This window comes from Macrotis lagotis, chromosome 1 (assembly GCF_037893015.1).
Source record: "Macrotis lagotis isolate mMagLag1 chromosome 1, bilby.v1.9.chrom.fasta, whole genome shotgun sequence".
NCBI lineage: Eukaryota > Metazoa > Chordata > Mammalia > Peramelemorphia > Peramelidae > Macrotis > Macrotis lagotis.
Window position 1 is genome coordinate 929,247,379 of NC_133658.1, and position 23,304 is coordinate 929,270,682.

The window sequence follows — 23,304 nt, forward strand, 5'->3', positions numbered from 1 at the left end:
TTGATCGTTTTTTCCCATGTCGGTTGTTTTTCCTCCTATATATTTCATATTTTTGTCTTGCTTATCTGTTAGTTTTTCAACTGTTTTATTGTTTCTGGACATCTCAGAGTTATTAGCTTCCACTTGACCAATTCTAATTTTGAAGTCAATGAAGTTTTGAAGCTCTTTGGCCATTTGGCAACTTCTGATTTTTAAGGAAATAATGTCTTCCAGACTCCACTAATTTGTTATGATAATCAGCAGTTATCTAAATCACTCAACCACTTTAGGGTTATCTTGATCTTTGGTCTAAGATGTTGGTAAATGTCCATTTCTGCTAGACAATCCACTGTTCTAAATTTAGGTTTTTGTCAACTAGTGGGTTCTTTCCAGAATGGCTAGGACCTTTGGGTTTATTAAACACTGTCTTTCAATATAGTGTGTACTTGATCTGTTTCATTGATTCATAATCTAGTACCAGTTTTGATGATCATAGCTCTGTAATATGGACTCCTATCATACCTTCTGTCTAGGAAGTCCTAACAGCTCTAATAATTCTACAATTCTTAGGGGATGCATGTATAACTTTCCAAAATAGGAATATAAACAATTTAACCCTTTTAAATCCCTTGTGATTTCTCATTCATTTTAACTTTTTCAGGCTTCTCTAAAAATGTTTGCCAAATTTCATATTCACCTTTAGATTCTATACAAATACTTTAAAGTCCTCTAATTCATTGACTGCTCAACTTTCCCCTTTAGGATTATGCTGAGTAGGCTAGTATTAGTTTTTTTATTTTTTCCAAGGCAAACGGGGTTAAGTGGCTTGCCCAAGGCCACACAGCTAGGTAATTATTATGTGTCTGAGGCCTGATTTGAACCCAGGTACTCCTGAGTCTAGGGCAGGTGCTTTATCCACTGCGCCATCTAGCAGCCCCTGTTCAGTTACTTTAAATGGAATTTCTCTTTCCAACTCTTGCCCTTGGGCTTTATTGTTCATCTACAGAAATGTTGATGATTTATGTGGATTTATTTTAATATCCTGCTCCTTTACTGAAGTTGTTAACTGTTTCAAGTAGTTTTTTAGTTGATTTTCTTGAATTCTCTTTTCCATCATATCAGCTGCAAAGAGTGAAAATTTTGCTTCATCATTGCAAATTCTCATTTTTTCAATTTCTTTTTTTTCTCAATGCTAAAGCTAACACTTCTAATACTATATTGAATGCTAGTGGTAATAATGGGCATCTTTGTTTCATGGCTGCTTTTATTGGAAATGCTCCAAGTTTATCTCTATTACATATATGCTTGTTGGTTTTAGACATAGTACTGTTTATTATTTTAAGGAAAATTCCATTTATTCCTATACTCTCTAGTGCTTTTAGTAGGAATGGATGTTTTATTTTCTCAAAGGTTTTTTTTTGGCATTTATAGAGATAATCATATGATTTTTGTTAGTTTTGCTCCTGACGTGATCAATTATGTTGATTGCTTTCCTAATATTGAATCATTCCTTTTTAATATCAACATTATTTGAAAATAAACATTTATTTCTCCCCTTCTGACTTGCCTTCTCACAAGTGAAAAGAAAACTCTCCAGGCCCAGTGAATTTACAAGTGAAAGTAGAATAAACTCTCCTAACAAATATGAAAGGAAGCAAAATAAATTCATTCTAATATTTATTCTTTCCAATTTCTTGTTATCTTTACTAATCTAAGAATCTTTCTAATCATTACTAATTTTTATTAGTGATAAATGATGAAGAATATTTTTATATTATTTTTAACAATTTATTTCTCCCTCTGAAAATGACCTGTTCCAAATTTTATACATATGGGGAATGGCTCATTTTTATACTACATTAGAAATCCTAAGAAATAAAAATGAGATTAAAGTGTAAAAAAAGGAGTTGTTTTTATGAAAAAAAATTTTAAAAAATCACTAGTTAATTTGATTAGAAAGGAGGGGGAACCAAATCACTAATATCAAAAATTTTAAAGTCTGACTATACCATTAACAAAAATGAAAACAAATCAATTATAAGGAATTATTTAGTTCAGTTATATGCCAATAAAATAAAAAATTTAAATGAAATGGAAGAATATTTATATAAATATTAACTTCCTAGATTAGCAGAATAAAAAATGAATACCTAAATAGACCTATTTTAGAAAAAAAAAATTGAACAGGCCACAAATGAGTTTCCTAAGGAAAAAACCCAGGACTAGACAGATTTACAAATGAATACTATGTGGCATTTAACGGTCATATAATTCCCACAGTAAATAAATTACTTGGAATAAAAGGCAAAGGAGGGATTTTACCAACTCCACACCTTTTATGAAACAAACATGATAGTAATTCCTAAATCAGGAAGAGTAAAAACTAAGAAAGAAACTTATAGATCAATTTCATTAATAGACAGGGATGCAAAAAATTTTAAATAAATATATTATGAAGATTATATATTATGAGCAAGTGAGATTTAAATCAGCAATGCAGGAATGGAGGCTTTAACATAAGGCAAAGTATTAACATGATTGATTAGATCCATAATAAAAGTTTTTGAAAAATCATGATGATATCAATAAATGCAATAAAAGCTATTGATAAAATGTAACACTCATTTCTATTAAAAACACTTGAATGTACAGGTATAAATGGATTATTACTTAAATTAGTAAAAAGTATTTATCTAAAATCATAGCAAGCATTATTTGTAATGGGGATCACATAGAAATCTTCCCAGTGGGATCAGGTATGAAAGGTTGCCCTCTGTCACCAATATTATTTTTTTAGGGTTTTTTTTTTTTGCAAGGCAAATGGGGTTAAGTGGCTTGCCCAAGGCCACACAGCTAGGTAATTATTAAGTGTCTGAGGTCGGATTTGAACTCAGGTCCTCCTGACTCCAGGGTTGGTGCTCTATTCAGTGTGCCACCTGGCCACCCCATGTCACCAATATTATTGAATGTATTGAAAATCATATCCATGGCAATAAGAGAAGAGAAAGAAATAGAAGGAACTAGAATAGGGAAAGAGCTAATAAAACTATTTCTTTTTTGCAGAATATATGAATTATATATTTGGAAAATCCCAAACCAACAAAAAAGCCAAATAAGATGATTAATAATTTTAGTAAAGTGGCAGGATATAAGGTAAATTCACATAAACCAACAGCATTTTTATATATAATGAACAAAACATTGCAAGAAGAGAAACTCCTATAAAATAGCTTGACAGTATAAAATACCTGAAAGCATACCTGCCAGAACAATCCCAAGAACTAACAAACAAAATTATAAAAATCTTTAAATACAAATAAATTCAGATTTAAATAATTGGTAGAGATAGTAATTATTCATGGATAGATAAGGTCTCTATAATAAAGATGAAAATTTTACCTAATTTATAGTCAATGCCATCCCAATAAAATTACCAATAATTATTTTACTAAATTAGAAAAAATGAAAGTAATACCAAATCTTAAACTATATCATTAGGCAGTAATTATCAGAACTATCTGGTACTAAGAAATAAAACAGTAGATCAACGGAGCAGAGTAGCCATACAATTTATAGCAGTCAGTAAATAGTAACCTTCTATTTGACAAATGTAAAGACTTAAGATTTGGCGATAAGAATTTGTTATTTAGCAAAAATTATTGTGAAAATGAAAGCAGTCTGAGAAGAACTGAGCATAGACCAACATCTTAAACCATTTACCAAGAAAAGGTCAAAAAAGGATATATGACCTGGATACTGAGATATTACAAGGAAATTAGAAGAACATAGAAGATATTATTTATCAGACTTATGGGTAGATAAACAATTCAAGAATAAACAAGACATAGAGAGTAGTGTAAGGCATAAAATGGATAATTTCAATTAAATTAATTTTTTTTCACAAATAAAACAAATGTGGCCAAGAACAGAAGGAAAACAAAAAATTGGGGGGTATCAAGAATTTCTCAGATAAAGGTCTCAGATATAAAAAGGATATGAATCATTCTCCAATTGATAAATGGTCAAAGGATCTGAACTGGCAGTTTTGATGAAGAAATCAACAGGCATATGGAAAAATTCTCTAAATAATAATTTATAGAAAAGCAAATTAAAACAACCTTGAGATACCATTTTACATTATTAGATTAGTTAAAATAACTGTAAGGGGAAGTGACAAATATTGTAAGGGATGTAGAAAACCTGAGACACTAATTCATGGGTGGAATTGTGCACTGATGCTACCATTTTGGACTAAACTATATATTCTCTGACCCAGCAATAATACTACTAGGTTATTTCCCAAGATAACCCAATTACAGAAAAAAAGAAAGGAAAAGAAGTGACATATCAGCTGGAGGGGCAATGAAACTATACTTTCAAATCCAAGTAGTATGTATGAAATTTCTTCTAAGAACTTTAGGAGCAGGAAGAGATGAGAGAATGAACTGGGTAGAATATTCTTAGTTTTAATTCTACCTCCTTTGCCTTCTGCAGTATCACACTGTAAAGTCTCCAGACTTTAAATGTTCTGTCTGCTCAATCTTGTGATCCTGATTGTGGCTTATGGTACTCAATTCCTTCCCTCTAGCTTCTTGCAGTACTTTCTTCTTGATCTAAGAATTTTGGATTTTGTTGAGAATACACTTAGTCTTTTCATTTTGGAATTTGTTTCATGAGGTGATCAATGGATTATTTGAACATTTAGACAGTTTTTTTATAATTTCTTTTTTTCTTAGTTTTTTTTTTGGCAAGGCAAATGGAGTTAAGTGACTTGCCTAAGGCCATACAACTAGGTAATTATTAAGTGTCTGATGTCGAATTTGAACTCAGGTCCTCCTGACTCCAGGACCAGTGCTGTATCCACTGTGCCACCTAGCTGCCCCTATAATTTCTTGATATGTGATACCTAGACTTTTTTTTCAAAACCATAGCTTTCAGTTAGTCTGATAATTTTAAACTCTCCTGAATTTTTTCCTAGTCAGTCATTTTTCTCTATGATGTATTTCATATTTTTTTACTTTTTCAACTTACATTTTATAGTTTCTTGATGTCTCATGTTGTGATTAGTTTCCACTTAACCAGTTCTAATTTTAAAGGAGTTACTGTCTTCAATAAAGCTTTAAAGTTCTTTTAACATTTGGTCAATGCTGATTTTTAAGGAATTTTCTTCAGTATCATGTGTTCCTCTTTAATCTGCTTATTTTCCTGCAATGATTTCCTTCTATTACTTTCATTTTTCATCTACCACTGTTACTGCATTTTCAAAATTGTTTGCCCCCTTTTTCCCCTTCCTGAGGTCTTTCAGGAATTCAAGGAAATTTGTGATCCCTGGCCTCCTGATCTTTGGTCTGGTTCCTACATGGTAAGGACAGCTAGGTGGTACAGTAGATAAAGCACTGGCCTTGGAGTCACAAGGACAGGGGTTCAAATCCAGCTTGACACTAGACTAGGATAAGTCACTTAACCTTGATTGTGTTGCATCCAGGGCCATCTATCAGACTGATTCATATCTGGCACTGGACCCAGATGACTAGAGGAGAAAGTGAGGCTGGTGACTTAGCACAGCATCCCCTCATTGAAATCCAATCCATCTGCGTTTCATGGCATCACTCCCCCTGAGGCCATGGTCTTCTTCGAGAACAAAGGACAAAAAAACAACCAAAAAAGGCACCTGATCCTTCACATCTTTAATCAAATCATCCCAACCTGAAAGACTGACAAGGAATTGCATAATTGGTAAGAGAACTGCAAGACATTTCCATATCTCATGGCCATTACTGACTAATGAGTCCCATGGAATATCTTTCTGACTAGGTTTACAATTCCTTTACCACTTCAGTGCTCCTGCCTTTGATGCTGTTGTATCCAAAACCCATTGCTAGTGCTGATTCCATTGCACCATGTTTTCCAGCAGCTTCCACCTCAGTGACCACGGAACTGTTTTTCCTAAGCTATCCGGGGCTACAAAAATGATTCATTGCCATTTTTGTTATTTTGCTTATTATTTAAGTGGTTAAAGAGAGGTATACTTAGTTCTAGACAAGCATGCTGATCTTATTGTACCGCCTTTAATATAGCTCCTATTTTCTTTTGTAGATAATGCATCTTTATCTTTCTATTTTGTCAGTATTACATAATAGTTTGTGGTAAATTCTCAGATTTGGTCCTACTAGTTCCTCCCTAGAATATAGAAGAGGCCATGAAAAATGACATAGCACACTTCATGGAAACACGGCATCAGAGTGGGAAGAAATAATAGAGTTCAATGAAGCAAACCCCTTCAGTTTAGAGATGAGCAAATTAAGGCAGAGAGAGGTTGTTCCTTGCTTAGGAATACATAAAGAACATCTGAGGCACAATGAACTCTCAACTCAGTGCCTTAGCATTTCAACACACTGCTTTCGTCTATACTGTTTTGAATATTAATTGGAATTAAAACAAAACTGACTAAACTATCTTTTGGACCTATGACTTAAGAAATAAATATAACAATAGCCAGAATAGTGATTTAACCCTTGCAAAGCACTTTACAGGTGTTATCTTAATGATCCTCACATCATCCGCAAGAGGTAGATGTTAATATGGACACGTCACTTAAAAATTATACAATTACATATAAAAATATGAGATAACCTGCCCTGTTCTATCTCTCCTCTTCTCAAATGCCTGTATAGACATTCCTCCCATTAGTAACTCTGGTTTCTTTTTTTAGGTTTTTTTTTTTTGCAAGGCACTGGGGTTAAGTGGCTTGCCCAAGGCCACACAGCTAGGTAATTATTAAGTATCTGAGGCTGGATTTGAACTCAGGTACTCCTGACTCCAGGGCCAGTGCTCTATCCACTGCGCCACCTAGCTGCCCCTCCCCTTCTCAATGCAATTTTCTTTCAAATCCCTTAATTTTATTTTTTTTAGATATAAAACCATCATAGTTAACAGTCATGCCATGGATGTATATCCTAATTGTCCTAATACTTAAAAAGATCTCCAAGGCATTACAAGTATTATCTTCCCACATAGGAAAATAAAGAGTTTAACTTTCTTGGATTCCTTTATGATTTCTCTTTCCTGTTTACATTTTGATGTTTCTCTTGAGTCATGTATTTGAAAGTCAAATTTTTTTCCAGCTCTGGTCTTTTCAGCAAGAACACTTGAAAATCCTGTATTTCATGGAATGTATTTTTTTTCCTGTTGAAGCATTTTACTGTTATGTCATTCTTGATTGTAAAATTAGCTCCTTTGACACCTGAATATCATATTCCAAGCCCCCTGATCCTTTAAGGTAAAAGCTGCTAAATCTTTTGTGATTCTCACTGAAGTGTCTTGATATTTGAATTGCTTCTTTTGTCTGCTTGTGGCATTTTCTGCTTGACCTGGCACTTCTGGAATCTGGCTATCATATTCCTGGAAATTTTCATTTTGTAATTTCTTTCAGGAGGGAATTGATAAATTCCTTGAAATTCTATTTGATCTTCTAGAATCTAGATCTAACATATCAGGGTGGTTTTCCTTGATAATTTCTTGAAAAATACTGGTTATGTTCTTTCATTGATTGTAACACTCAGATAATCCAATAATTCTTCAGCTACCTCTCTTTGATTTATTTTCAGTTGTATTTTCAATGAGATAGCTCACATTTTATGCCAGTTTTTCATTCTTTGGATTTTGTTTTATTGTTTCTCGATGTCTCACAGAGTATTAGCTTTCATTTCCCCAATTCTACTTGTTAAGAAATTATTTTCTTTAATGAGCTTTTGTACCTTTTTCCATTTGGCCAGTTTTATGTTTTCAGTGAATTGTTTTGTATGTAAATTTTCTTTTTTTGGCCAATTCAGTTTTGTAAGGAGTTCTTCAGTATTTATTTTACATCTTTATTAGTTTATTTTATTTTCATGATTTTCTTGTATCACTCTCATTTCTTTTTTTCAACTTTTCTTCTAGTTTTCTTACCTGAATTTTAAATTGGGGGGGGGTCTTCAAAAATCCTCTTTGGGTCAGAGACAGATAAACATTTCTGTCTTCTGAATTTTTGCTTTTATCTTCCCTCTTCACCACAGTAATTTCCTATGATCATGTTCTCTTTTTATTCTTGGCTCATTTCCCCAGTTTATTTCTGGAATTGTAATTTTATGTCATAGTCGCTTTTGGGGTGGAGGGAGCGTTGTCCCAAGCTGCAAGCTTTCCACGCAGCTATTTTAAGAACTGGTTTTGTGGGCAAGTTTTCCAAGCTGGCCTGATCCAAGATGAAGCACGTTTACTACTCTGCTGACCTATGCTTTAGTCTGTGAGTGATCACAAGCGTTCTTTTCAGCCCCGGAATCATGACGGGCATCCTTACTTCCCTACAGCACTACTGTGTTATTTATTGCTCCTTCTCACCCTGGGACAGCTACTCTGGACCGTGCAACAGAATCTTTCCCCCAGTGGCAGCCAAGGGTATCCTTCTGATCATGTGTCCAACACACTTGCCACATGTAGACAGAGAGCTTCTGAAATCACTGCTGGCTTGCTATTGGCTTGCTGGGACACAGCCTGCCCTGAAGTGCACTCTACTCTTATCCCAGTGAGACAGATTTTTTCCTCCCAACCTTCCAAGATGTCTTAGACTGGAAAATTGTTCACCACATCTTTTGTTGATACTGCCACTCCAGGATTTGTTGGAGGTATTATTTTATTGTTTGGAAAAAAATTTGGAAAAGTTCAGGTGAATTCCATCTGCTACCTTGGCTCCATTCCTTCTTATGGATAGCTAGGTAGCAGAGTACATGGAGCACTACTCTTGGAGTCAGGAGGATAGGAGTTTGAATCCAGATTCTGATACTTTTTTTTTTTTAGGATTTTGCAAGGCAAATGGGCTTAAGTGGCTTGCCCAAGGCCACAAAGCTAGGTATATTAAGTGTCTGAGCCCGGATTTGAACCCAGGTACTCCTGACTCCAGGGCTGGTGCTTTATCCACTGTGCCACCTAGCTGCCCCCAGATTCTGATACTTGAAACATATTAGCTGTATGACCTTGGGCAAATCACTTAACCCCAATTGCCTACATCCAGGGTCAACTCCAATCATATTGTTTCATATCCAGCCACTAGACCCAGATGGCTCAGGAAGGGAAAGTGAGTCTAGTGACTTAGCACAGCAACCCTTCACTCAAATCCATCACGTGCTTCTCAGGGCATCACCTCCCTGCTGTCATGGTTTTCTTCAAGAATGAAGGACAGGGAAGCTAGGTGGTACAGTGGATAGAGCACCAGCACTGGAATCAGGAGGACCTGAGTTCAAATCTATCCTGAAACAATAATTACCTAGCTGTGTGGCCTTGGGCAAGTCACTTAACCCCATTTCCTTCCAAAAAAAAAAAAAGAATGAAGGACAAATACACATACCAACCTTGTTATGCATATTCTACAGATGAGACAAACTGGGGCAAGAATAGATTAAATGTTTTGCCCAAGATCACACTTCTAATAAATGACAGAGACAGAATGTGAAATCCGGGCTTGTAGGTGAAGGAGCAACGATTTATCCAGTGTTGCAGTCAGAAGCTAAAAAGAATTGTTACAGAAATAAACATACAGTTACAAAAATATTTCCACCAGAAATTTTTTCCCAACAAAGAACAAGAAACAAGAGAATATTAATAGACAGGGAGATGCCTGATGAAATTACAGTATATAAATACTATAGAATGTTACTGAGGATTACTGGGAAAAAATAGTATTACAGAGAAAAATCTCTTTCTACTCTGATTACATTTACAAAGTTTTCTTTATGGATTTTCTGATGTATAAGCTTAGTGTGTTTGTGAAAGTCTTTCCACATTGATTATATTCACAAGGTTTTTCTCCAGTGTGGATTCTTTCTTGTTTAGCAAAATTGACCTTCTTTTTGAAAACACTTCCACACTGATTGTATTCCTAAGGTTTCTTTCCAGTGAGGATTGTCTGATGTACAGAGCTCCATTTGAAAGTCTTTCCTCATTGATTCCATTTATAAGGCTTCCTCTCTAGGATTCTCTAATATAGAACAAAACTGGAGTTCCTTCTCAAAGTCCACATTGTTTACATCATAAGGTATCTATCTACTATGAATTCTCTGATGAAAAACAAAATGAGTTCTCTGTCTGAAAGACTTTCCACAATGATTACATTCATAAGGTTTCTCGCCAGTGTGGATTCTCTGATGTAAAACAAGATGACTTCTCTGTTTGAAAGACTTTCTACAATGTTTACATTCATAAGGTTTCTCTCCAGTGTGTGTTCTCTGATGTATAGTAAGGTAGGAGCTCTGTCTGAAAGTCTTTCCACATTGGTTACATTCATAAGGTTTGTCTCCAGAGTGACTCCTTTGATGTAGAACAAGACTAGAGCTGAATCTGAAAATCTTTCCACACTTCTTACATTCATGAGGTTTCTCTTCACTGTGGATTCTCTGATGTTTAGCTAGACCATAATTCTGTTTGAAAATCTTTCCATACTGATTACATTCATAAGGTTTCTCTCCATCGTGGATTCTCTGATGAAGAACAAGACTAGACTTGCATTTGAAAATCTTTCCACAATGATCACATTCATGTAGTTTCTCTCTAGTGTGAACTCTCTGGTGCCTATCAAGATTGCCTCTCTGTCTGAACGTCTTTCCACAATGATTACATGCAAAAGGCTTTTCTCCTGTGTGGTTTCTCAGATGTATGATGAGAGATGACTTTTCACTGAAAGCTTTACCACATTCACCACACTCATGGGGCTTCTCCCTAGAATGAATTCTCTGGTGGGAAACAAGCAATGACTGTCTCTTGAAGGTATTTCCACATTGCATACACTTATGTAGCTTTTTGCAAATATGAAATTTCTGATGGCGAATAAAGGATGACTGTCGCGTTTCTCCAATATGGCTGTTCTGAGTTCTCATAAGGTCTGAATTCAAGCTAAAAGTCATCTCACATTGATAAGTTTGCACTTCTGGAGACTCTGCAGGAGACTCAACAACCTCTGGCTGTTCAGTAAAGTGTTCCCTATATTTATTATTCTGAGGACAGTCATTCCCTGACATCATTTTTTTACAGTGAATTAGGATGGAATATTGCCTGACACTCATTTTATCTTTATGAAAGTCAGAGTAATTCTTTTGTTTTCTTTTTATTTTGATTTCAGAGTCACAGATTTCTCTCAAACTGAGGTCACAGTGATCATCATTCATGAATCTTTGCTCTTGTGATGCTTCCACAGACATGCTCAGCTCTGAAGTAGTCTCCCTCATTTCATTCCTGGTCTTTCCATCTGAAGGAAACAACAAAACATATAGGTGGGGAGATAGATACACAGAAAAAACTCAAATATAAAACTCTTCCCTGAATTAACAGAAAGGAAACTGATTTTCAATCTGTTTCCCTAGGGAATGAGAAGAGTCTTCACACTTGGGCAGAATCAATCATTTAAAAATGATATTAGTTCAAATCCTCAGACTATTTTAATTTAGAATGAGATTCACATACAACTAGATTCTCACAACAAACCTGAAACACAGGCAACACCAGCCTTCTCATTATATTCTTAGCTCATGAAGCTTAGAATGACAATTATTGACCAAACTCTTTGACATGGAGATAAAACTCAGTGACTGGATAACCTCTGCCTTGGTATTAGATAACCTTTCTCCACTGCCTTTTTAAAAAAATAATAGCAAAACTGCATGCTCACTGTTTATATTTGTTAATATGTGTATGGACCACTGTATAAGCTGCAGTTCAAACAGGCACCCAGTGGAAGTAGTCCACTTGGCATATCATTGGTATATCTACTAAATACATGACTCAATTGGTATCATCATTTTAGAGCTATTGCTATACAAGTACAAGTTAATGGATAGTAAAATAAATATACTGTAAAGGAGTGATAACATTTTTGGAATATAAGTTAGATTGTATGATTTAAAACTACAGTTCATCATATTCTATAGCTCTTAAACTTATTAAAATGATTATTATATTGTAAGGGATTATATCATCATCTCACACAGGAATGGAAGGCTGCCATTTCCAAGTCCCAGGACCAAGAAAACATCCAGTCCAGTCTCCTTGTGATTATTTTCCTTCTTTGTGATTATTTTCCTTCCTTATGATTATAGAGTCTATGTTATTATCTGTGCTAGTGGTGTATCAGAATCTTTTGGGGAATTCTTAAGAGGTTACATTTATGGTTCTCTGCATTGCCTGTAACTGCCATACTTCTGGAGTAAGGATGCCTTTGTCTGAAGCTCAGATAATGTACACAGCATCTAAGTGGTCATGGCAGGATTTAATGTTTAATGTCTTCACAATCAGACAAGCAGTCTAGAGCTGGTGTGAGGGAATCCCAGCCATGGGCAATGTTGCTATAGGTACAGGACGTGGCCCTCCTGCTCTACAGGATACTGCAGTGAAGCAGGAAATCTAAGAGAACCTCTTTAAGAACCTAACCCTCCACCAAAGCTGTCCTAGGACCTGCTGCAACACCCCTAAACAGCAAGGACCCTAGAACTCTGGAGAACACCTACAGATAAGAACACCACTGGCTTGGAAGACATGCAAGTCTAGCTGAGTTTCTCCCCTATTCTAGTAGGGAGGGAACTTTTCCAGGGACCTCCACTGTACTTTCAATCCATTCTTCAAATACTAGTTATTTATACTTTTTTTATTGGATCATGCTTCTTGTTTCTCCTTACTGCCAGTTTTAATGCATTACCACTGATGATTTCTCTAAATTTCCTATTTTTAGGTAAGAAACAGATCTATTTGTGTAGCAGTTTTCAATATGGAATCCAAGTTTTCTTATATACAAATATATAGATACCAAATATTTATATTATTCCATTAACTATCTTGTCTATATGCATAGTTTAATTTCCCTGTTGATCTCCTTTATCTTTTGATTTTTTTGTTTTCATGTCTAAGACCAAATCATGATTGCCAACATTGTGTTTTGTTTTTTATTTTTTGTTCACTTGAGGCATACCATATTCTGTTCTGGCCCATCACTTTTTTTAGGATAGTGATTATCAATTTATTTTAAAATTTTTATCTTTGAATGCTTCTGCTCCCTTATTGAAAATAAAAAAGTTAGAATCCTTATAACAAACACAATAAAAAATTCATCCATTTTCTATATTCAAAACTATTATCTTATTTTGGATGTCAAGTTTCCTTCTGTAGGAACTGTATAATATGCTTCAATATTAGTCCTTTTGTAGTCTTTTCCATTTTGTGGTTGATGAATCCTATGGGGCTTCACATTAAAGGTATAAAGTTTGAGCTAAAAACTTTTTTTTAGGTTTTTTACAAGACAAATGGGGTTAAGTGACTTGCCCAAGGACACACAGCTAGGTAATTATTAAGTGTCTGAGGCTGAATTTGAACTCAGGTACTCCTGACTCCAAGGCCGGTGCTCTATCCACTGCACCACCTAGCTGCCCGGAGCTAAAAACTATTTAATGGAACCTGGAGCAAAAAAAATCATTATCAAATTTTGTTATAAATATTTTCAAAGAAAATTGTAAACAATAAATATTTTAACATTTTCCTCTGGGAGAAAAAAGAAAACATGTTCTCTGCAACCGTAATTGTTTTCTTACTGCAGAGACTCCAATCTGTCACAATTAAGTATACAATGTTGTTCAAGGTCAAACCCTGGCCACATCTAAGTACGTGTTCCTTTAGATTCTCAATTTGTTTCCCAACAGTCCCAAAGATTTGAAATTCATAGGCAAATCAAATTCCAATGGATGATCCCAGCAATGCACAGAAACGCATTTGCTTTCTGTCACAGAATAGAGTAGTTCCCTCATCTCATCAGCAGAAAAATAACCAGGTCAAGGTGGTACAAATATTTGCACAAGTGATAGACATTTTGAAAACCATGAGGGCAGGACAAGTCATTTTTTCAGGATGGACCATCACAACTCTTCTACAAATGAGTCCTTATAATGTCTCTCATTAGTCTTAAGTCTTATGGCCTTCCAGTGGACTCATGTGGTACTCAATGGAAACAGAGAAAATCAATGCATAACTAATTTAGGTAACATCATCTCAGCCCACACAAAGGCAATCCCTGTGCCTCTTACCACAGCAGCTTTTCCAAAACTTTGCATTCCTTCCCAGCACTTCCACATCGCTTGCTCCACTGCCCCTAACTCTCAGCATAGAAGAAATTGGCCTCATATTCCAATAAAACAATTGGAAATTCACCAAGTGTTTTAACCCCTTCCTCATCTCACATAAATCAGATGCCTTCTTTTCTGCCTTTAACCCTTTTACATGAAGAGGGCCCTTTCCTGATTGACAAAACAAATTCTGACCCATCATATCCCATATTCTATCATTTCCAGTTTCTTAATAATTTTCAAACTCCCTAAATCTGTCAACAGTGATAAATGAAACTATTTCTCCCCAGTCCTCAAACCATTCTCAGTTGATCCATCTATCCACACTGGATATCATCCTGTCTCTTCCCTCTGATTCATGGTGAAACACCTAGAGATGGTTATCTACACTTAGGGTCTCCAACTTCTTTACTCTTATTTTCTATAAAACTCTGCAGTCTAGTTCCCAACTTTACTGTTTAATGGAAATTATGATTCAAATTTCCCAATGATCTTCTCATTGCTAAATCAAAATCCTCATCCTTTTTTAGTCTTCTGCAGCTTTTGACAGTGTGAATCACCCCCTTTTCCTTCATAGCCTCTTCCCTCTAGGTTTTGATGACACTCTTCTCCTTGGGTTATCATCCTACCATATCCAAAATGAAACTCCTTGACTTCCCCCCAACCCAAAAACCTGTTGTTTGATTTCATTGCCTCAAATCTCTCCCTAGATCAACCAATCTTCTTCCTAACTGGCAAATTCATCCTCTAAAACTCATATCTGACCACATCACTGCCTTTTCAATAAACTGGAATGACTTCCTAGTACCAGGAGGAAATCTAGAATCTCCTATGGAGCTCTTAGGTGCCTTCATCATCTGTCTCTCTCTGACCCTTCCCAGCATCTCTCCTCTTCCTCTTCCTCCAAAAATGCTATAAACCAGTAGCAAAGGCATCCTTTCTATTCCTTGAAGAGGACAAACTATCTTCAGTCTCCATGGGTGTTCCCTGGCTGCCCTTCATGCTTAGAAGATTTCTCCAGACTTCTCTGGAGTCCCAGTTAAAGTCCACTCTTCACAATTAGCCTTTTCCAATCCTCCTTAATCTAAGTGTCTTCCCTCTCTTGACTAGCTCCAATTTATCATGTTTTAACATAATTCTTTCTTAGTTGTCTTCCCCAATAGTCTGTGAACTCCTTGAGAATAGGAATATACCTTGTCTTTCTCTGAATCACCAAATCTTAGCATTCAGCCTGAAATACAGTAGGCTCTTCCTAAAAGAGTCTTGGAAATAACTTGCATTAGAGATGCTGATCTCTTTCTGGAGAGTTCCTTCAGGAGGCTTTCGTGACCCAAAGTTCCAAATAATGGATCTTAGAGGAACATAGTTTTATTACTGGAAAGGAAGTAAAAAACCATGCTATCCAACTCTTTCATTTCATGCGGGGGGGGGGAGCTAAAGTTCAAAAGTTCAGAGACTTGCCAAGGTTAAAAATGTGTGAAGAAGATAAGCAGCTTATGTTTTCCTGCCCCCCCCAAGTCTAGCATTCCCTTCTGTTAACATGTAGCTTACCTCTTCTGATAATAGCCTCATATACATGCTTCAATTTAACTCACCTGGACAGGAGGTTCTGAGATCTTCTCCCTCCAGTAAGCATGATATTTCACCTTGCTCAAAATGGAAGATCAAATCTTTTCTGGGAATTGGAACACCTAGACATGGGAAATAAAAGAGATGAAGAGGGAGAGACATGTGCAATGTAGATCTCTTCAGGGAAAGGGGACATGTTGGAAGGGTCACCAGATGGTTCCTGGGACCCATCTAGGATCATTTCTTTTTATTTATTGCTGAAAGCTTTGGTGAGGGATGGGAAGGAGCTCATTTGGAAGTAGTAAACTCTGCTTTTATAGAAGATTTGTCTGATTTCACAGATTCCATCATTTAGAAATTAAGAAGCAGCTGGTGATACAGAACAGAAAGTATTGGGCCTGGATTCAGGAAGCCTTGAATTCAAATCCAATCTCAAATGGGTATTATCCAAATATCTGAGGCAAGTCACTTAAACTGTTTGATTCAGTTTCCTTATCTGTAAAATGGGAGTAATATCATCATCATCTAACTGACATACTTGCCGTGAGAATAAAATTAGAAAATATTTATAAAGAAAGTCCTTTGGGGGCAGCTAGGTGGCGCAGTGGATAGAGCACTGGCTCAGGAGTCAGGAGTACCTGAGTACAAATCCGGCCTCAGACACTTAATAATGACCTAGTTGTGTGGCCTTGGGCAAGCCACTTAACCCCATTACCTTGCAAAAAACCAAAAAAAAAAAGTCCTTTAGTTTTCTATAAATTTATTTCTTTTAAATATAAATTCCTGTTTCCTTCTCTTCCTTTTTTTGTCATTTGCGCCATAATTTGGAGGAAGTATGAAGGAAGACCAAGGAAACATTTGCTCTAATAGGCTTCTGAGAATAAAATTAGGAATAGTGAGCAACAACTTTAGGTTTCTTTTAACCTTCCATAGATCAGACCCAACCCACCAGGGGTTTCTTGGGGAGAGAGCAGCTTCCCTGCCCCACCCCAACCCCATCTCCAAAGAAAAGTTTCCTGAGCAGTTTTCAGAGATTTAGGAGACAAACTTCAGGTTCAGGGAGATGTCAGGCTGGATACAACCTCTAGGATTAGTTCCAAGTCTGAGGTTCTCCAATATTGCTATGATCCATTAGAACCAAGAAGAGACAGCTTCAGGGGCAAGAAAGGAAATCCCCAGCTCCCTGTTACATGAGGCAAAGACCCTTTACAGGAAATCCAGGCAGCAGGAGGACCCTGATTCTTGGACCTAGGAGACCAGCACTTTGACCTTTCTAAGGAATAAATGCTCCAAACCCTGCAGATAAGGGAGGGAATGAAGGCAGTTCCTTTGATGGTAGATTCAGTTACCAAGGGAAGTATCCTTACCCAGGGAGATCAGGTTCTGGGTGATCTCCAGCATGACCTCCTTGTACATCTTTTTCTGAGAATGGTCCAAGAGACCCCATTCCTCTGGGGTGAAGTCCACAGCCACATCCTTGAATGTCACCAACTCCTAAACCATCAAAAGTCATAGGACTTAGAGATGAGAGAGACATCTGAATTCATCTGGTCCAAGTCTCATCAATTTGCAAGAGGAAACTGAAGCACAATGGAAGGATTTCCTCAAAATTTCTGTTCTCATGAAGGTCAGACCAACACTTAGAAACACAGTTGGGAAAAGCTCAATGAAATATTGAGGAGAGTTTTTTATATTTGCAGTTGGATAAAATTGAAAAATATATTACTATAGAATCTCCCTATGGAATCAAGAATTCTGTGTTTTATCAAGAGACATAAGAGCTATCTCTAAAGGAGAAAGAGAGAAGGTGATGTGAAATTTCTTCCTCTTCAGAACAGACAACCGTGAGATGTTATAAAGAAAATTCTATGAAGATCTGGGGAGATGTCAGGATATACTTGAGGTTAGAGGGATGGGAGGGGAAATTTCCTATGTCTTACTTAAAAGTGAGTAAAGAAAAGAGTTAGTTCATTTCCTGAGTGCCAGAAATAGTCTTAACCAGATGAAAACATGAAGAACATTCTTTTTTTTTTTTTTGGGCAAGGCAATGGGGTTAAGTGGCTTGCCCAAGGCCACACAGCTGGGTAATTTAGTGTCTGAGGCTGGATTTGAACTCAGGTTCTCCTGAATCCAGGGCCCATGCTCTATCCACTGCACCACCTAGCCGCCCCAAGAACATTCTTAAGAGATATTAATCAAAGTCTAAACTAAATTAAGTGGTATGAGACAGTTTCCAGTCAAGGAAAAAATACTTTCTATTGTTATATTGAGGGTTTGAGATGGCTCTAGGTATCATGTGTCATAAACAAAACATCTCATGCCCTTGTTTTATAATTGTTTCATTTGTTAATGCCATTTTTATTTCCTAATTTTGACATTATTATATAAAACTATGAAGAACTAAGAAGGGTTATGTAGGTTTCCTTGATTTTTTAATAAAGGTAATATTTTAGGAACCAATGTAGGGGTTTGATCTAAATCATGAGAATGGCATTGCCAATTTCCTTGTGAGCTATGAAAGAACTCAACATTCCCCTAGAACTCTGGTAAATGGGAGAACAAAAATCAAGAGGATGAGGCAAGAGGCAGATTGATGAATGACAAATGGGAAGGTTGGTCAGTTCTGAAATATGTTGTTACTTGGAATCAGTCACCTATTTCTACATCCTGCCAAATGTGGAATCCATATTTAGTCAACATGCCAACATGCTAAGAATTTGATGGTCTTCCATCTCATTTTGCTCCAACTCTTTTAGAGTTCCTATTCTTTTGGAGCAATTCCCTATCACATGGGGGCAGCTAGGTGGCACGGTGGATAGAGTACCGGCCCTGGAGTCAGGAGGAACTGAGTTCAAATTCGGACTCAGATACTTAATAATTGCCTAGTTGTGTGGCCTTGGGCAAGTCACTTAATCACATTCCCTTAAATAAATAAGTAATAATTCTCTATCATGTGGATAAAATTATTTTTACTTTGTCACCATTTTGATTTTTTTCCTTAGGACAACAGAGTTGTGGTATCTTTGCAACTCAAATTTCATTTTTAACTTCCTTTTTTCCCTATTATTTATCTGCTGGACATGTAAGGAATTGATTGATCTTTTCCCACTTTTTGAGATTCCCAAGAATACATATACATTTCCTTTTCACAAGAGTCTCTTCAGGTAGTGTTCTTCACTTCACAGCATTTATTCAGTGTGAACTCTCATTGGAGGAAGGCAGTCCTTTTCTTAATTGATAATTGATTCCCTAACTCACTCCTCACAAAAAAAGTCCTTCCCTCTCCATCCCTCCCACATCCATCCTTGCCCACTGAAGCGTGAGGCCATGAATTGTCATTTAAGGAGAGAACTCAGCAGAGTCATCTCACTTCTATCACAGCTACAGTACTTTGGGACTTCATCTGATCCTTGACCAAGACTATATTTTGACTCTGGGTCTTTTTTTTTTTTTTTGCAAGGCAAATGGGGTTAAGTGCCCAAGGCCACACAGCTAGGTAATGATTAAGTGTCTGAGGTCAAATTTGAACTCAGGTCCTCCTGAGTCCAGGGCCAGTGCTCTATCCACTGTGCCACCTAGCTGCCCTGACTCTGGGTCTTTTCAAAGGATGTCTCTCATGCTCAGAAGGTTCTCCCTCCTCCCCTGGGTCTCCTGGTTTCCATCAACCTAAAAAAATCTCATTTTTCTGAAACCAAGGTTCTCCTGGTCCCTGAAACTGCTGGAACCTTCATTCCCAGAATGCCTCCTGTCTCTACTGTAGAGAGCTTGTTTGGATGCAGTTCATGAGCTGCTATCTCCCCTTTAATTTGGGAGCTTCTGGAGGGCAGGGGCTGGTTTTTTCCCTCACCTGGACTTGATATATCCACAAACAATCCCTGGCCCAGAAGAGCCACTTTCTAATACTTAAAGACTTGACCTAAGAAATGCTAAATGAGAAGAAACCTGGGAAAATGTGTGTGTGAGAACAGAGGTATAATGGGTTTCCTGGACCTTCAGCTGCTACAAGAGAGAGCTTGACCATAAGAACAGAGAGGAGGGGGAAGAAGGTGTGTGGGGGGGTGTAGAACAATTTCTGCCTCAACGCAGTCAAGGACAAGAGCTAGGGAAGCTTCCAGGGCTCTGCTCCAGGCCGGTCCAGGCAAGACTCAAATGTAATAAGAACAGAGAGGAGGGGGGAGAAGGTGTATGTATGGGTGTGTGTCTGTGGACTTGGAATGCAAAAAGAAAGGAAAGAAGATTCCTGTGGAATAGAGAATCATGAGTGAAATGGTCATCTGTGTGACTCAACTGTAATGAGGAAGAAGTTAAAAAACAAACAGGGGAGAGTAGCAATTTGGGAGGGGGGAGCACCGGAGGCAATTATTGGTGCTTGAGCTGGCCAAGAGCCAGGGAATAAGTCCAAAATACAGAAGAAGAGAGGAGGCAGTGTTATGACTCGTCCATTCAACTGCATATCTATTTTTGTAAAGAAAGCATCTATCTAGAGGTAAGAACAATCCTGAATAATCCTCTTACGTCTAGGGAAATGACATCTTCGGGTGCTGCTGGTCAAGCCTGTGGAGAGACTATACTCACCTGAGCTGGGAGTTCACGGTGGGCAGGGGCCATTCCCTCGGGCCCTGGGCTCTCTCTTTGGGCCAGGCCTGGGGCTTCTACAGACCAAGCTGGGGAGGCAGAAGGGATCGGAGGTAGAAATGTCTTGCCTTCCTCTGGCAGCGCTGGAGGCTGACCTTCCAGGATTAAAAGGGGGTGACTCCCCATAGCAGCTGCAAAGACCCTGGCGCTGCCCTCGGAGACTCGGACCTAAAGAGAGAGGGAAGAAGGCACGGTCAGCCTTGGCCGTCGGGATGGTCCGAGCAGCCTCCACCACTCATCTTCTGCCCCGTGCCAGGGAGGCAGGAGGCCCGGGTGCGGGCGGGTCTGGGAGGTGCCAGCGTGGCCCGGGACTTCTGAGAGCCGTAGAGGCTGTCCTGGGGCCCGAGGGGCGGCTGGCCAGGGCTCTTGGGCCTGTCTGGAGATTAGGCTCGGGGCAGCGTGTCTGAGCCCCGGGAGAAAAGCCGAGATAGGGTGCCTGCTGCAGCCTGACAGGGCCGGGCCCAGGGAAGCAGGGCCCGGCGGGTGCCCGGGTGCCCGGGGGCAGAGGTGCTGGGCCGGGGGCCAGGATCCAGGCTTCCTGCAGGGCGCCGGGGCGGCTGCCAACGTCTCATGTCCGCACGGAAAGTGGGGCAAGGAGAGGGGCCACCTGGGGCCTGCGAGCAAGGTGCGGGCAGCGCTGCCGGGCCCACAGGGCAAGCTGGGGCCTGGGGGCCAGGCCTGTCTGGGGGGGCCGGGCCTGCCTGGGGGGGCCGGGCCTGCCGGGGGGGGGCCAGGCCGAGGCCTGGGGGGGCCGGGCCTGTCAGGCCTGCCTGGGGGGCCGAGGCCTGGGGGGGGGCCGGGCCTGTCTGGGGGGCCGAGGGGGGGGGCCGGGCCTGCCCGGGGGGGCCGGGCCTGCCTGGGGGGGCCGAGGCCTGCCTGGGGGGGCCGAGGCCTTGGGGGGGCCGGGCCTGCCTGGGGGGGCCGAGGCCTGGGGGGGCCGGGCTTGCCGGGGCCGGGCCTGTCTGGGGGGGGCCAGGCCTGCCTGGGGGGGCCGAGGCCTGGGGGGGCCGGGCTTGCCGGGGCCAGGCCTGTCTGGGGTGCCGAGGCCTGGGGGGGCCGGGCCTGCCCGGGGGGCCAGGCCTACCTGGGGGGGCCAGGCCTGTCTGGGGGGGCCGAGGCCTGGGGGGGCCGGGCCTGCCTGGGGGGCCGAGGCCTGGGGGGGCCGAGGCCTGCCCGGGGGGGCCGAGGCCTGGGGGGGCCGGGCTTGCTGGGGGGCCGGGCCTGCCTGGGGGGCCGAGGCCTGGGGGGGCCGGGCTTGCCGGGGCCGGGCCTACCTGGGGGGCCAGGCCTGCCTGGGGCTGCGGCCGCGGGCCTGGGCTGCGCCCGGCTCCGGGCAGGCTCCGCCGGGCCTCCGCTTCCGGCCGGCTCCCGGCCCCGCGCCCCGCCTCCCCGGCCTCCGCCCCTCCCCCAGCCCGCGCCGGGCCTGCCCCCGGCGCTGCCCCCGTCCGCCTGCAGCGCCCCCGCAGCCCGGCCCCGCAGTCCGGCCCCGCAGCCCGGCCCCGCAGCCCGGCCCCGCAGCCCGGCCCCGCTGCCCCCTCCAAGCTGCCCGCCGCGGCGTTGTGCCCTTGGGGTGCCGGACAACCTAACGGAGCCCTTTGCGGCTCCTTTTTGCTGGTCTTTTAGGTTTTTGCTAGGTAATGGGGTTCAAGGCCACACGGCTGGGTCATTAGGAAGTGTCTGAGGCCGCACTTGAACCCAGGCGCTCCTGCCCCCAGGGCCGGGCCCTGGCCACTGCGCTCTTGTTGGGTTTTTCCTTTGGTTTTCTGATGTTCTCTCCGTGTCTGGTCCCACCCCCTTCGACCTGTCGGGTACCCCATGGCCTGTTCTGGCAACTGGCCCCTGGCACCCCTTCATGGCTGCCCCACCGGCCTGCTGGCCTTCCCTCGGAACAGCCCGTGAGGGCTGGAAGCCCGAGCTTCCTAAGAAAAAGCCCCAGGACTAGGCACACCCAAGGCGAAAGAGGGTCATCCCAACAGTAAGTCAATGCCTTGGAATAAGAGGGCGCCAAGGGCTTCTCCCAAACGCCTTTTCCCGAAACGATCATGATATACTGATTCTGACTGAGTTTTGATTAACATTTTCTATTGATAACCAAAGCTGGAAAAGTAAAAACAGAAAAAATTATAGGCCATTTTCACTCATGGACATGGGTGCCAAAATCCTAAATAAAACACTTCTCAGGCCATCAAAATTGGGGGGGGGGGGGATCATAAAAAAAGGAAACTACGAATATTTGATTTTTTTATTGTGAAATTCTTAAAAAAATAACATGACCTCTTTCTATACAATAGAAATCAGAAAAAGATTGCAAACGAAACAATTTCTATTACACATATGTATGTATGCCTTTGTTTTATTTTGAGCCATCAAGAAATTCAGTGTGACATTTTATAAAACTATTCTGATTTCTTTCCCCAGAACCTCTCTTCCATTAAAAAAAAAATCCCACACTGACCTTTTTTTCCTTTTTTTTGGTGGGAGAGCAATCTGATCCCAGGGAGCCCTTAACCTGCCATGCTCACTCATCCACATTTAAAAAAGAAACAAAAAATATCTTTAATATAAGTACCTAATCAGGGGCAACTAAGTGGCACTGTGGAGAGAGCACTGGCCCTGACTGAAGTCAGGAGGACCTGAAATCAGATCTGGCTTCAGACACTTAATCATGACCTAGCTGTGTGACCTTGGGCAAGTCACTTACCCCCCATTGCCTTGCAAAAGAAATTTTTAAAAAGTACATAGTCAAGTAAAATCAATTCCCATGTTGTCTATTGCCCAAAATGTTCTTTTTTATTCAACATGGCATCTCTCAGTCAATAGGCAGGGAGAACAGCCCTCTGCATTAGTGGTTGATCATTACAGTTAGCAGAGTTGTGACAGCTTTCTCTCTTTTTTGTAATTTTTTTCCAATTACATGTAAAGATAATTTTCAACATTCATTTTTTATAAGATTTTCAATTCCAATTTTTTCTCTCTCATTTCCTCCCTACTC

The 23,304-nt window shown here is 40.2% G+C and overlaps 1 protein-coding gene across 1 annotated transcript; it reads right to left on the reverse strand.

The window, feature by feature from the left end:
• Positions 1-2,606: 2,606 nt before the first annotated feature.
• LOC141510116 (uncharacterized) lies at positions 2,607-21,678 on the reverse strand. Its single transcript, XM_074220119.1, has 5 exons — positions 21,587-21,678; positions 20,253-20,480; positions 17,045-17,171; positions 15,704-15,799; positions 2,607-11,251 (listed from the first exon to the last, which is right to left on the reverse strand). Exons 2-5 carry the CDS (start codon positions 20,436-20,438, stop codon positions 10,050-10,052), a joined length of 1,611 nt encoding a protein of 536 aa, XP_074076220.1. The 5' UTR covers positions 20,439-20,480; positions 21,587-21,678; the 3' UTR covers positions 2,607-10,049.
• Positions 21,679-23,304: the final 1,626 nt, after the last annotated feature.

Coding starts and splice junctions, on each gene's coding strand:
- LOC141510116 (XM_074220119.1), bottom strand. CDS start 20,438: ATGGGGAGTCACCCCCTTTTAATCCTGGAAGGTCAGCCTCCAGCGCTG. Junction 15,800..17,044: donor CCAGAACCTGATCTCCCTGG/GTAAGGATACTT, acceptor TCCCATGTCTAG/GTGTTCCAATTCCCAGAAAA. Junction 11,252..15,703: donor TCTCAGAACCTCCTGTCCAG/GTGAGTTAAATT, acceptor TGTTTCCTTCAG/ATGGAAAGACCAGGAATGAA.